The sequence below is a fragment of the Passer montanus genome, unplaced genomic scaffold (assembly GCF_014805655.1).
Source record: "Passer montanus isolate IOZ18808 unplaced genomic scaffold, ASM1480565v1 scaffold11, whole genome shotgun sequence".
NCBI classification, from domain to species: Eukaryota; Metazoa; Chordata; class Aves; order Passeriformes; family Passeridae; genus Passer; species Passer montanus.
The window spans coordinates 13140827-13155099 of record NW_024357613.1 but is presented as its reverse complement, the minus strand read 5'-3'; the positions used below and the strand labels follow the sequence as shown (position 1 = coordinate 13155099).

Here is a 14273-nt window from a genome sequence, read left to right as displayed (position 1 = left end):
GAACTGCCTGTGTAAAAAGTCCTTTCAATATGAGCTGTCCCGGCTCTTCCATATTGTGTAAAGGTATTGTTTGAAAGAGCTGGATGCTTTCTACCTAAATTGAAATTCATGGTAAACGGTTTAAATTTGAAACTAACACACAATCTTCCCAAATCTCCCACAACTAGCCACTGCCAATATTGCATTTACACATGCGATTAGTTTAGAATTGGCCTGGCAGCCATGACCTTGTCAAACCTTCTTTTCTAAGGTATCAAATAAACACAGTTCTCATTCCTCTGCTAAGCATTCAGTATTAGATTAAAAATTTTTATGGTCAAAATAAACCCTTTCACCATTGGTCTGACTTCTGTATAACATAAGGCATCAATCTTGCCAGATTTCATTACTCCTCTGTCTGGATAATAGTACTTTAACTAGACCATGTCTCTTTTGTGACCCTTGAACAATAAAATATTGCCTCCAAGTCACTGATAAAGATAGTGAACATTGCAGAGCTGAAAAAAAACCCACAAGTGTTTTATTATTCCTCACAGAAATACATATGTTAAATTGCATTTTCTCCAGTATTACAGGAGGCCTGGTTTGCTTTTTCATTATTCTTGTTTCTTAAAAGAAACAGTAAGAATCCAATCAAGGGTAAAAAAATAAGTCAACCGAAATTCTGAAAACCCTCAACGGACCAGAATCATTGCAATTTCAATAAGAGCCTTACCTTTAATCTAATCTTCCAGATTTTTTTCAATTCATCCCAGATCCACCTAAGAAAAAACTAATACTTCCTCCACACCCAGCTCAGCATGGTACAGAGAAAGCTTTTACTACATCTTTTTAAAAAATAACTGACAAAGCATTATTTGGACATTCTGATTTAAGGATCTTGACAAACTTTTAAAGCTTTTTCAACATATTCATTTGCTGTTAATAAAATGGGAAAAAAAGATAATCTTCTTGCCAAGATAGATAAAACTTAGAATTAAGAAGTATCTACCATATTTATAGGGACAATCTAATACTTCCATATGTACCATCACTAAGGATAAGCATCAGGAAAAACAGAAAACTTCATTCTTACTATTCATATTTTCATTAAGTTACTTTTCTTTAGTGTCTTTTGCTTTTTTACTGCCTATAGGTTTTGACCTTGATTTCTATTACTAAGAATTGGCTCTGCTGTTTGGTTGGTTTTATTAAACTGCCACTTTCCACATCCCTTTAAGCCAGACTGATTTTTAACGAAGGCTTGTCTCAACTGGTTTTATTAAACTGCCACTTTCCACATCCCTTTAAGCCAGACTGATTTTTAACCAAGGCTTGTCTCAACATTGTTTTCTACTCCAAAGATCTGAATGAACTCTCACAAAATAAACAATCAAGATTGTTTATTTTGTGAGAGTTCATTCAGATCTTTGGAGCAGAAAACAATCACCACTCAAATGTTGATGTTTAAATGTTTCCCTTTGATCCAGCTTGATTATTTCCATCCTCCTTAAACCATCCCTCTTCCAGTGCTGAACATGTGTTTCAGGTAGATCGCCACTAAATTGCAGCTTTGTGTATCTTGACAATTATTCATTTTTCTTCCACAGCTGATTTCTTTAAACATTGCAAGGTAATTTAATATATATCTCTGCAAAATCAGATGAACACTCACGATCTAGAGATCATACCACCTCAGGATTTCCAACAACACTTTCATATCAGCACTCCGAGTAATGCCTCAGTATGTTTTCATTGCACTGAAATCCCAACTAAGAAGCACCACCCTCACACCTAAAATATACATGTCTACTGGTAAGGCATAACTTTTAGTGAGATTGCCATGGTTTGTAGTAAATAACTAGCAGTACTCCAAATAATGTTTTAAATGCTTTGAATAAAAATGTTCCTCAGTAATGACTCGCCCTGTCAATACCTTACAAAACAGGCCTGTTATTTTTGGCAGCAGTCAACACCACTTCTTTTGGATGCTCAGTCCCACACTGACTACATGGAACCATTTACTGGCTTGGTCACACGGGACTTTCAACTAGGTCAAGTTTTTAACCATAAATAAGCAGTTTCCATTTCTCTTGCTTATTATCTAGGCAATTGTATAAAAATGCTCTACTTGCTTCTCTTTTCTTTCCTTGATTTTATGAGTAAGAGGATAATATCCTAGCTAAAAATACCTCTGCTAAAACTAACAGTAACAAGGACTTTAATAACCATCTCAAACGGAGTGAGTTGCTCCTCAAAGTTATGTGTTTTGAGTTCTGTACCCAACAAAACAATATAGCATGACAGCTTGTGAAGTTGGGGGTTTCTTGCAATCTGCTTTTGAGTCTTCCTGGAAAATTTGCAGGTTGTGCACCTCCGCATTATAGTTGCCAAAAGTACATTTTTAAAACTTCCTTTGAAGCAGGGAGGCCCCCACAGAATGGGAGAAGGAACTAATCTAAATGGAAAACATCTGCACATTTTAAAAAACATGTTCAGCATAATTATTATTTATATATGCACAAGTTTTAAGAGTGATTTCTATTGTGTCTTACTGTGGAAAATCCTGACTAGGCTAAGAAAATACAGCCTAACAATATACTTATTTGTTCAAGAGTAGCTTTAAAGATAAGGAATTGCAATGCAACTCCATGTCAGATTGGCCTAATATAATCAGTTTAGCCAGCAAAATATGGATGCTTTTTGGTCATTTCAGTTCTCTATAGTGACTCATCAACTGGTTACCTGAACATAAGTGTTAAGGAAGGAACAGGTATGTGCCACTGGGTGAGAGGAAGAGTGTTGAGGGAAGAAACTAAGAGAGATGGTGCCCCAGGATCCCTAACTTTGACTAAAGAAGCCTGAGACCTATAGCCAAACTCCCATTAATGAATACTGTCAGGCCCATGTCCTGTAATTAGTTAAGGGGTACAGCAACAAAGTCACACCTGTTCACATCCCAAGAGCCGAATTCAGGGGTCTCATTCCCTATGGTCTTAATAAGAAGCCATATCCCAAAATGAAAAAAAGCCAAAAGGCATCCTCCTGATCAGAAGATATTTCAGAGCATCAATAAACTTCAGGTCACACAAATTTTATGCCCATTGTAATACTTTGTGTGCCACTCCTTCACAGACATTGAACTCAATGCTTAATTACATGAACAGTGACATAAAAGTTGGGCTACTAGCATGGATAAGCCCATTTTGCTGTTGCTGTGTGTATATACAGATGTTTGGTATCTTTCAAGCAAATAATATACTACAAAAATTTAAAATTACTATAAAACACAAGCATAAAAGCAAAATGAAAAGTCTACTGAAGTGTCACAAGTAGCCAATGCAATTAACTGCCGAGAAACATTCATTAATAGATTACAAAACTGGCCCAACTGCTCAAAACCAAAATAACTGCTCAAACCAAAATTAAAAATATTTTATATCTAATGAGAATTATATGTGAATGATATGTCAACTTGCTACAGTGTTCAGACACATCACAAGAAAGCTTGTTTTTAAAAGGGGGCTCTGGTGGGACAGAGAGAGAGGGGAGCAGACGTTTCTTGTTCAGTAGTGCTTTCATCATGCAGTATCTAAATGACCCCACTGGGGCAGGGGTGAGGGTGTGTGTGAAGCTGAAGCTGTACACACCCAACCAAACAATCCAGAAGCCCGAGCTAAATTTACTGGTGCAGGAATGCTTTGTTCAGCTACAATACACATCGATCTCTGATACATTTGTCATGCATACAGTTTAACACATGTATCATTTATAATACAACATCTTTACTTCTACAAAAGCATAAATACATTGCAGGTGATTTTTTTTTTAACTTTACATAATTCAGAGTCTTCAAGTATTCAAATATTCTTTCAGACAAAAAAAAAAAAAGGAAGATCAAGGCCAAGTAATCCCAAGAGTACTAGAAAGAAGAGAGCCAATTTTCTACAAGTTGAAATCTCTGAATTTCACACAAATGGGAAGCCAAGTTAGAGAGGGTAAGATCCACCTACTTGAAGCACTTGGGTGAAATTTACAGTGCTTTTTATAACTACAGGGAACATACAACAAATTACACAGGCACATCATGCCAGCACAAATCAGACTATAGCCTCAAGCAGTTCACCAAAATGAGGGGCATAATTATTCTGAATCTGAATTCAAACTTCACATTGAAAATCACATTAGAGAAATTCAGTGACAGAAGTGTGTTGCCGTCCTATTACAAAGGTTTCATACCTTCTTGGAGATATCTCATGGGCAGCCCCTCACAGCACTGACTCCTTCTCAACACAGCCAACAAACTCCATCTCCCCTCTCAACCAGCCAACCTGCTCTTTTATAATACCCCTCTTAATTGGCTCCAGCTGTGGCCTATTAAGGGCAGGCTTGTTCTTAATGCTTGCTAATTGGCACAGCTGTAACTCTTTAGGGGTGAGATTACTTTTACCACTATCTCTAGTCTCCTGCCTTCTATCTATCCACAGAGGTGGAGAAAGTATCCTGCCTTGAATTATATTTTGAACTCTATCATTCTCCTTTTCTTGAGACCAAATTACCTATACCACATTTTAACATGTACAGTGTATGCAGCACATTTTTACAGACAACAGTGTCCTTAATTACTTAAACATTACAAAACAGTCTACACTGCACATTAGGATGAGTATGTCTACACTGTATATTAGGATGAGACATTTTCCTTATGACTTTTTAGTTTGCACAGAGTCAAAGCCAGTATTGTAACAAAAACCCTTCACTACACCTCAGAAAAGGATTTACCTCATTATCTGTTCCCACATCCAACATCACTGGTAGACACTCATGAGGTTTCACTCCTCCACATGCTGTATAAAGTGCCAGTTTACCAACAGGAATGCCCATTCCATAACAGCCAAGGTCTCCAAGCCCAAGAATACGTTCACCATCAGTCACCACAATAGCCTGGAGGAAGAAATGAAGGCACTGTAAAAATCACTTCCTTGCCTGTATGTACCATGTATTCCATTATTTTCTTACATTTTTTGTTTTACATGTAAAAACTGTAACAGGTGCAAACAAATCAATAGTACAACAAAAGCAAAAATAGTTTTATTATATTTTACTGTGGTTTTGTTACACTATTTTAGACTCTTGCTTCACTGTAAATGGGCCTTTCATACAAAACTTTTACAAATACACAAGAGAGGCATTTAGTATTACATTACAAGAGAACTGGCATTGTTCCCTCTCACATTTTTTCTGTCAACAGTATGAAAACAGAATAGGAAGGGAAAGGAAGCTATCCCAAAAAAAAGAAGAACCACAAACTCCTGGGTCATGTCTGTTTTCAGCAGAACCAGAGCCAGTCACTCCTACTGGCCTTTGTCACAGCTGTCTACAAGCACCTGGTTCTTACCCTTCAAAGATGTACGTCTTCCTCCCTTGAGTAAATAACACACTCCATCACACTTATACATATCAGGAAGCATGTGCTCTCATTGACAGAAATATAATAATTTAGTGAACCCCAAAAACTGTCTATGCTAATAAGAAAGACTTTTCATAATAAAGGAGAGAAATGCTCAGTACGGCAAACAGCTGACAACACAATAATTTTCTTGTCATACTCCGTAGCAAGCCATTTTAATTGGAAATTCAAGATTTTTTTTAAGAGAGATCATGAAGCACTTTAAGTGGAGAACTACTAACTCAAACTCTAGAGTGAGGTTTCCAAGAGATCATGTGGGGTCTCTACCCTTGGAGATACTAAAACTCAAAGGCTGGACATAGCCCTGCGTAACCTGTCCTCGTTTGAGAAGGAGGATGGCCTAGATGAGTGCCTTCCTACCTCAACTATTCTTTGATTTCCTGAAATGCAGAAAAAGCATTCAGGTTTGGGTTTTTTTGTTGGTTTTTTTTTTTTGTTTTACATAATATTGCATATAATTGATCAATTAATCTGTAAAGGACACCTATAGCTAAAAAACTAAGTGTTAAATGCCTCAAACTTTGGCTGTAACAGCATTCTTTCTGTTGAAAAAGTAAATTAAGAAATCACTGAAATCTAAACTGAGAAAAAGTTTATAAAAAATATCTTAACCAATTCATCTTGGGTACAAAACAGCATCAGCTTTGTTATGCAACTAAAACCATACTTACCTTGATGACACTTTCTGGCCAGGATTTAAGCATTGTAGCAATGTGACCCCGGTCATGGATAGAAATGAAAAGACCTCTGAAAAAAACAACAAAACCAAAAAACTTTTCGTATAAACAGGTAAATAAATAATTATAAATCAAAGTAATATAAATAAGTATGACTGAATCAAATAATACATTAAATCTATGCAAATGTATCCCTAACATACATAAATTCAGTTTGATAATAAGAGCTTAATTTTGTATGAATAAGTAAATTAATCATCTACACTTAGAAGTGAGGGAACAAGGAACTCAGCAAAGATTTGCAGAGCAGAGAGAACCTGTAAGAGTCCTTTCTGAAACCAACACACTCAGCACTTGGTCTGTTCAAATGTGTTCATTAGCTGCTCCTGATCACAAAATGAGTGCCTCTTAGGACAGTGATCACTACTGCCCCAGCAGCCCTGACATTTACAAAGAAGAATAGGCCAAAGCTTCAAACTATGAACAAAACCAGAAATAAGACAGATATTATCATTACATAAAATAAATCAGGAGCATTCACTTATGTGTTTAGAAAACAGTTTCCCTATTTCATTAGATTGCCATTTTGAGTCCACTCAGAGTTCCTTTAATTCTATTTATTATCTGTTTTTTTCATGTGAGATAGTAGAAAAATGCCATCTCTCAAAACCCATGAATGCACTTAAATGCAACCTCTCAAAATCCAAAGAAAGCATCAATGAAGAAGCCCATGTCAAAGATGTCTTCTCATAATTACATTTTGCATTAGTAAAATGTAATAAGGCATTGTCTTTTACAACTATTCTAAAGAATTTTCCATTACCTACTTTAAAAATTTTAAAGTAAAAATTAGAGAAAACTTTTGAAAAAATAATTGAAATCTAAGTCTACCAGAATATGACCTCACATTCCTACAAGTGGGTCTTATAGGTCTAAATAAAACTAATAAATCAGGAAAAGGCTTATCAGATATGACTGCACATATACCAAGTCAAGCAAAAGATTTCCTGCAGTGTTAAATGTGTACTAATGAAGACAGGAAAAACTAGTCCAAACATTATATTTAATATGTTTAAATATTTCAAATATATTATATGATATATTTATCTACAGATCATAATGCAATTTATATTTTTATATTGATTTTTTTATTTAATATTTAAGTGTCTTCTTCCCTCTTTGATGTCAAAAATGTGCAACTGAAATTCTTTATTATTTAGGACAAAAGGCAATGTAAGCCATGCTGTAATTAACCAAAGTATTTCATTTTAGGCATTTTCCCCTAGAGCTAGAAATTCTCTCACCCTGGCATTTCTAATTCATTCTCTTTCTGTGTCCATTTCCCATGCTCAGAACTAACAGACCAGGCTGGATATTAATGTATCTCAGTTGTTCCTTAATAAGTAGCATCTGTCAGCAAATTAATTTGTTCATCCCAGTGGAGGCAACAGGTCTTCAGGGACAGGTCTTCTTTTACCACACTTTGGAAGAGTTCTGGTATTTACTGCACAAAATCATACCTATTTGTGAGCCAGCTACCTGAAAAAAGATCTCCCTTAACAATGAAATCCATAAAACCGCAAAGAAAAATAATGATGCTTCCTTTCTGATGTATTCTACCATGCATCATTTTATAAAACAGCCTGTAAACTGTTAAATCATAAAGTACACCTCAACAAAATTGCTAGCCTCAAGAGACAGCTGTGACAGATGAGTGTGTGAAAGCAAGCACAGAGTGCTGGAAGAAAGCAATCTTGTGGGACCACTCCTCTCCTTGTCTCCATTCTCCAATTTACACCAACCTAATAGATTTGTGTTAAATGAAGCAAGATTTTGTATTGATTTTCTAAAGAGTCAGAGCCCAGCCCAGTGTGCCGAAATGCCCTCTTCCTTGCAAGCTAGGGAGAGAGGTCACCATGGAATAAATTCCCCAGCAGAGGAAAATAAAGGCAGGGTGGCTGCTCCTGAAGGAATTTTGTTAGAACATTTGTAAGGACCTTTGAATAAGTATTGAGAGCGTATTTCAAAAATCTGTTCAAGCAGGATCAGATTCAAGCCACAAAGCAAAATAGAAGCTGAAGTGTAAATAGTGATGTCAAAAGCATTCCACTCCCCTCTTTCTCCCTTTCCCTCCATTATTTCTGTAGTTTAGTAAGACATTTCTGGATACACTGGCCTGACCAAGAAGCTGCTCTAAAATTTAAGGGAACAGAATAAGATAGAGTATTTTTAAAAAATTCTTTTATCTGGATCTCTTTTCATTATCCTTCATTTCTTTAACTAAAACACTTTTCTTCTGTAAGTTACTCTCTGCAAGCAGGTACACCAGGTCGGTAAGAGGAACCCTGACTTGCAAAGGTGTCAGCCACAAGAATACTCAGCCAGTATTACTGGGACTGAATTCACTGCAATTCTACTTGCAGACAGCCATCAAAAGGTAGCACTACATGTGTATTTTTTCTTTTCCATGAGGCCATGTTATAGCCAGGGAAAGTACCAACTGCGTAGGTTTATTTTAAGTGGGACAGGGCTGAGAAGGTGAAAAGGTAGCCAGTAATTTGGCTACCTAGCAGACATAGTTATTTTGGGGCTATCATAGCACAGCTACAAGAAGAATGAAGCATGGGGCAAGCTAATGATTTAAACTGGATTCAGTTCTACATGGAATTCAATCTGGAAATATGACTCAATTATCCATTTGAGTATAATGTTAATGATAAAAATAAGCATGGTCATGCCAGTGATGCACACCCTGTTCTGCTGGACGAGGAAGAGATGGCCTGCAGGATGTGCACTTGTCTGACAAAGCACTTCAGAATGGGACTGCTAAAGCAGATGGACAAATAATACATAGAATCACATGGAGAAAGAAGCAAGACATAGGGAAAATATTATGGAGAAGAATATGCTGCTTGATTTTCAGTGTGCACATATTCACATTTCTAAGAAGAAAAGCAACTCCTGGGGAAGCAGGATTAAGTTCTCTTGCACACACTTTCAGAGCAGTCCAGGTTGGCAAGCTCAGTGGAAAAGCAGCTGTAGGTTTTATAACACAGTGTGGTCCTTTCTATTTTAATTGGTATCTCAGTTATGCATAGTATCTTTTCTTGCAAGGCAAGAAGGCTAATTACCAAAACTGCGAGTTAAAACTGTTCTGAAGCTTGCAGCCTGAGATCAATTTTCTAATTCATGTGTTCACTTTGAACATGGCGCAGTGCAGATTGTCTTGCCTAAGCACATAGGATAGAACTCGCCTAAGCACATACACAGTAGTGCTTATCTAGAACCAGTTTGCCCCAGTGAGCCCCCAGCTCAGCACTGGCTGATACCAGCCCAGCCAAAGCAAGCACTGCTAGTCACACCCACTTCAGCTAGCCAGAAAATGTATGAAACTACAGCAGAGGAATAATTAGGCAAAGAAGTAACTATGCCTTCTTTCTTCTCATCACACCAGCAATAAGGCTGAAGAGTAAGGGGGAGAGCCCACATGAGGACATCCAAGATCCACTCAACAAAGGGTGGATCTATTTTGGGTCACTGAGCTCACTACACTGTAGCAAATTTTACCAGTTATGTGGAGGTCAATCTACAGCACATGATTTGGGTCTGTTTTATTAAAATTCTCATCTATGAGAACAAAGTCAACAGAATTAAATGGAGCATTTGTTTATTATGTTTTGAGGAAGCAATGATCTACCAGCAATGTACTTGTCTATTTTCTATTAAAGAACAGTTTAGGAAAATGTGTCATTCTAACAGAATAATCCTTTCTTTCCTCTTCTTATAACAACAGGAGGCAATCTTAACATGTCTCAGAAAATGCCAAACATGTTTAATGAAAAGAAGTTCAGGCTTTTCTCACAACCCTACAACCCTACATATTCAAGACTGCTATTTGAATTATGAACTCTACATAGACTTATAGTAGAGGTGACTTCACTTCCCCAGGCAGCCTAAACCAACAAGCTTAATAATAATAACAAAAAAAAAAAATCTCAGGGCAAGACACAGTTTATTTCTGAGCCTAGATTCTTCCAAACTTGTGCACTTGGCAAGGAAGAGGTAAACTACTTCCCTGGTCCCCACTGAAATTCCCTCTTATTTTTAAAATCATAAAAAGCAATACAATTGCTTTTACAATTATACTAGAAACTAAGAGTACCTATATCCTCCCCAAAGAACATTCTGCTCTTTTTTCACCACATTTCTAATTGTGACTGTTTAATGTGGTCTCATTTCTTCATATAAAACATCCTCAAAGTTTTCATTACACCTTACCATAGCAGGTTACTTCGCATTGCAAGGCCACTGAGGCCTGATAAATACAAGAGATGGGCTGATTTAAGAAATGCAGCTGTTGACAGCTTTATTTTCTTTACCTTCCCTTTGTGCAGGGATGAATTTCATTACTTTGCAATACACAGGTATGTTTTTCAATATATAATATAGTTGATGCTGAAATAGCAGCTGCTACTGACTGTCAGCCTGAATTCATCATTGTTAAAGAAACCTAGGCTTTACATTTTCTAGATGTGGCACACTCAAATTGTATTTAAACAGAAAAATTTGTAAGAAGCAAAATAAAGACTAAATCAAAAACAAAAATCAAAAATAGGACAGGAGCATTAAGAGAACAGAAGGTACCGCTAAACCTCCGAAAGTGTGGAGCTATACATGAGTAAGATGTAGTTCATAAAAAAATAAATTCTAGCAGCATATGAATGACAATGAGGGTAAGATACTAATCCTGAAAAGACATAAAAGTTTATAAATATTATGTGTTATTTCATGTTTAGTATTTGGTTTTGTAAATGACTACTGATTATAAAATTTATTTTGTAGAAGACATCAAATACTCTGCAAGATAGATGCTAACATCTGCCAACTCCACTTTGCTATACATAAAAGAATAATGAAAGCTTCCTGTATTTTTATAGTGACTCAAATGCCCAATTTGGCACAAGACTGTAGGGAAATTATTAAAACACAGAAAAACACAGTCTTCATAATCCCTGTAAATGGGAAATGCTTACGTCAAGGGGTCTGAACAGTCTATCTTCAGCTACAGGAGCAAACCAGCATTTAGTTTTCTTTCAAGAATCTCTTCTGAAAAACACTGTTTCGTGACAGTCTTTATCCAGTGTTGGCAGCCTCTGTAGCCTTCTTTCACATGCCCAAGTCCATCAAAGCTGCTCATCAATCCCTGTTAGTGAGTGTCACGCTCCAATAGTCACTACAGTTAAAAATAACATCTACAGAGAAGTACATTTGGACCACTTACAGAACCATACAGTTCCAATGTGAATTAGCCTTTAAAGCAGGAAAGTGATAAAGTTAACCTGAAAGACAGCAGCTGTAAGCCTGACATTTGAAAATATGACCTCAGGGGAATGCAGTTTCAGAAAAGAAAGGATAAGGTTTGGAGAAATAAAAGGTACATAACTCTAGTGACACAAAGATTCAGATGCTGGGAAAATCTTTTAGTACAAATATATAATGTTAAAAAAATTGAAAATACAACTGGGGTAGATAACTACTTAAGATTATAATTTTTCTGTTGCAAGCCCCAGCAAGTTGCAGTGCTCTTGATGCTGCCAGAATCATTCCAGTACCCACACTATGCTCAAGCCTGCCCAAGATCTTCAACTAGAGTCCATGGCTCTGCCTTCTTTCTTTGACAAATGACACTGTGTGCTTCAAAGAGACTGATCCAGGTGGCACTCGGTCAGAAGAGCTGAGTGCTAATCTAGAAGTGCTAATCTAGAACCAGTTCCCATGGGGCTTCAAAGAGACTGATCCAGGTGGCACTCAGTCAGAAGAGCTGAGTGCTAATCTAGAACCAGTTCCCATGGTTTCCAGGAACTTGCACATAAAACTCCTTCTGCCCACATCTTGGGTTTACTCAGAAAACTGACTTCAGGTTCATTCCCTCCTTCTTCTTCTTCTGACATTCCCTCTTCCACCTCAAGTGGGATTAGGGAAGCAGGAAGCAGGGGCTGCTATTCCACAATTTGCAACATAATGAGTTATGCAACTTGCTATAACAGAGCTGATACACCTGCAGCCAGGAGCCAGATCACACAGACATTGCCCCATCTGCCCTTCTGCATCTGACACAGGCTCCAGAGCTTGCATACAGCATACATTTTCTAAACTGTAACACAAGAGAGAGTGACAGTGAAAAAAAAATTACAAGCCACCCATAGCAGTCAGACTGAAGGCAAATGACAAAGGAACAGAGACAAACCTGCATCAGTCCTGTCTTACTATTTTTCTCCAAAATGTCTGGACTTTTTCAGCCCCTTGAGATTCTTGCTACCAAAGCATATAATCTCTACATTATACACTTGAGTGTACACAGATTTTTGCAAAAAGCATATTTTTTTTCTTGAAACATTTTGCTTTTACTCTGTAAAATACCCATCAGATAGGGTCCAGAAGAGGGCAAAGAAGGCAAGGCTTTGGTACAATAAAAAGCAACCCAATGAAGTAATTCCACGACTGCTGTCATTCGACCCCCAAAAAATTACATTGTAAAAAAAGTTGGAGTAACAGCATTACAAGCCTTACACTGGAAAACTTTAAAACCAATTTTACATGGTACCAAGAATAATTATAGCTTGACACTTCACTAATAATCAAAAAACCTCTAGTTAATTTTGGAAACCATACAGTTCACCTCAAACTATATTAAAATACTTCATAGTAAAAACTTCATGGACTTAGTCATTGCAGATGTTTTGCATTACTCATATAAAATACTCTTTACTGTATATCTAGATATCTAACCCTGTTTTTCATTTAGTGCCTCACCTCCTCTACTTGCACAGCATTTTGTGGTCTGAATGTCCAAACTAATGATGCATCCTTTTCATACAGAAAAAGACTAAATCAAGTAATATTTTTATAGTCACTCCTTAAAACATGAATTTAATGATGTTCCTATATTCCTAAAGCATCACTAATCCAGACAATCAGCTTTTACATATTGCTGCTTAACCACACAGCTGCAATTCAATGGGATGGGTTTGTTTGCAAAGGAAAAGGCAGACTGTGCAAAATACTATGGTTTAAGCACTGCAGCTCTTTTGCTCCAGAAGCTACTTAAATTCCTCTGGCAGTTGCTCAATAAATAACTTAATTACTTACACTCTAATGGACACAAATAGAACTATTTGAAGACTATGAATGAGAGAATGGTTTAATAGAGCCAGACCCATTCATTTTTAAGACAAAAAATAACCTACTGTTCTGTTTCAACAGCTATCATGTTTGTATTATTTTATGCTAGTGTTAACTGCACAGAAAGCCATCAACAAACATCAACCATGTTATCTACTAGGAATGTTGCAATGCTGGTGATGCTTTTCTAAAAAAAAAACAACTTTTAAATGCTACTTAAACTGTGAAATACTCAAACAAGTGAGATCACTGTCCTTCTATTTACTTCAACAACTTGTGCTGCCTTGGCTCATTGGAACATGGAAAATTTCCTGTATTTGGACAATAACGTCCTTTAAGGCCTGTTAACTGACCTTTAAATCACCACAATTTGCTCTCAGTAACTATTAACCAGGACAAAAGTCAAAACTTATTAAAAAATGCTTCTTCTTATGGCATATCCTACCCAACTTCGATGAAAAAATCACTCCTAAAATGAGACACTATCTCCCTTAGCAGAGTTGATTCTAACTGCTGAAAATGAACACCATGAAAAAGTACAAATCTCCCTTTACCATATGCACATTTTTAAAAATGCAAACAACCTGATGAGCAGCACTATTTCTGTACTTACTTCCTGTTAAATTTACAGCATGAATGAATGTACGAGACAGACCAAATTTTTAGTACTGTGTTCAATAACAATTTTTAACATGGGAAACACACCTGCAGGTCCAGCTCTATCTCAGACAGAGAAACTGAGAAGCAGCATGATTATTCTTAAAACCTTTGCAATCTGATGTTAACAAAGTTCCAAGACATCAATTGTTTTCTGAAATTCACTCACAGAAAAATATTTTTTCAGAAAAACCTAGGACATATATACTACCTGTACAAAGTGGTTTTAATCACAGGAATCAAATATATTTAAGAAAAAATGTAATTATTCTCTGACTCAATTAAAAATTACTAGAAGCCTTTATCAT

The 14273-nt window shown here is 36.6% G+C and overlaps 1 protein-coding gene across 1 annotated transcript in view; it reads right to left on the bottom strand.

Annotated features, from left to right (window-relative positions):
* ME1 (malic enzyme 1) overlaps positions 1-14273 on the bottom strand; it is a 156041-nt gene that overhangs the window by 84179 nt on the left and 57589 nt on the right. Inside the window, exons 4-5 of the mRNA XM_039727504.1 lie at positions 6121-6196; positions 4762-4923 (exon numbers count right to left, since the gene is read on the bottom strand). Of these exons, the coding sequence (XP_039583438.1) occupies positions 4762-4923; positions 6121-6196 (238 nt within the window). The remainder of the gene's footprint in view (positions 1-4761; positions 4924-6120; positions 6197-14273) is intronic.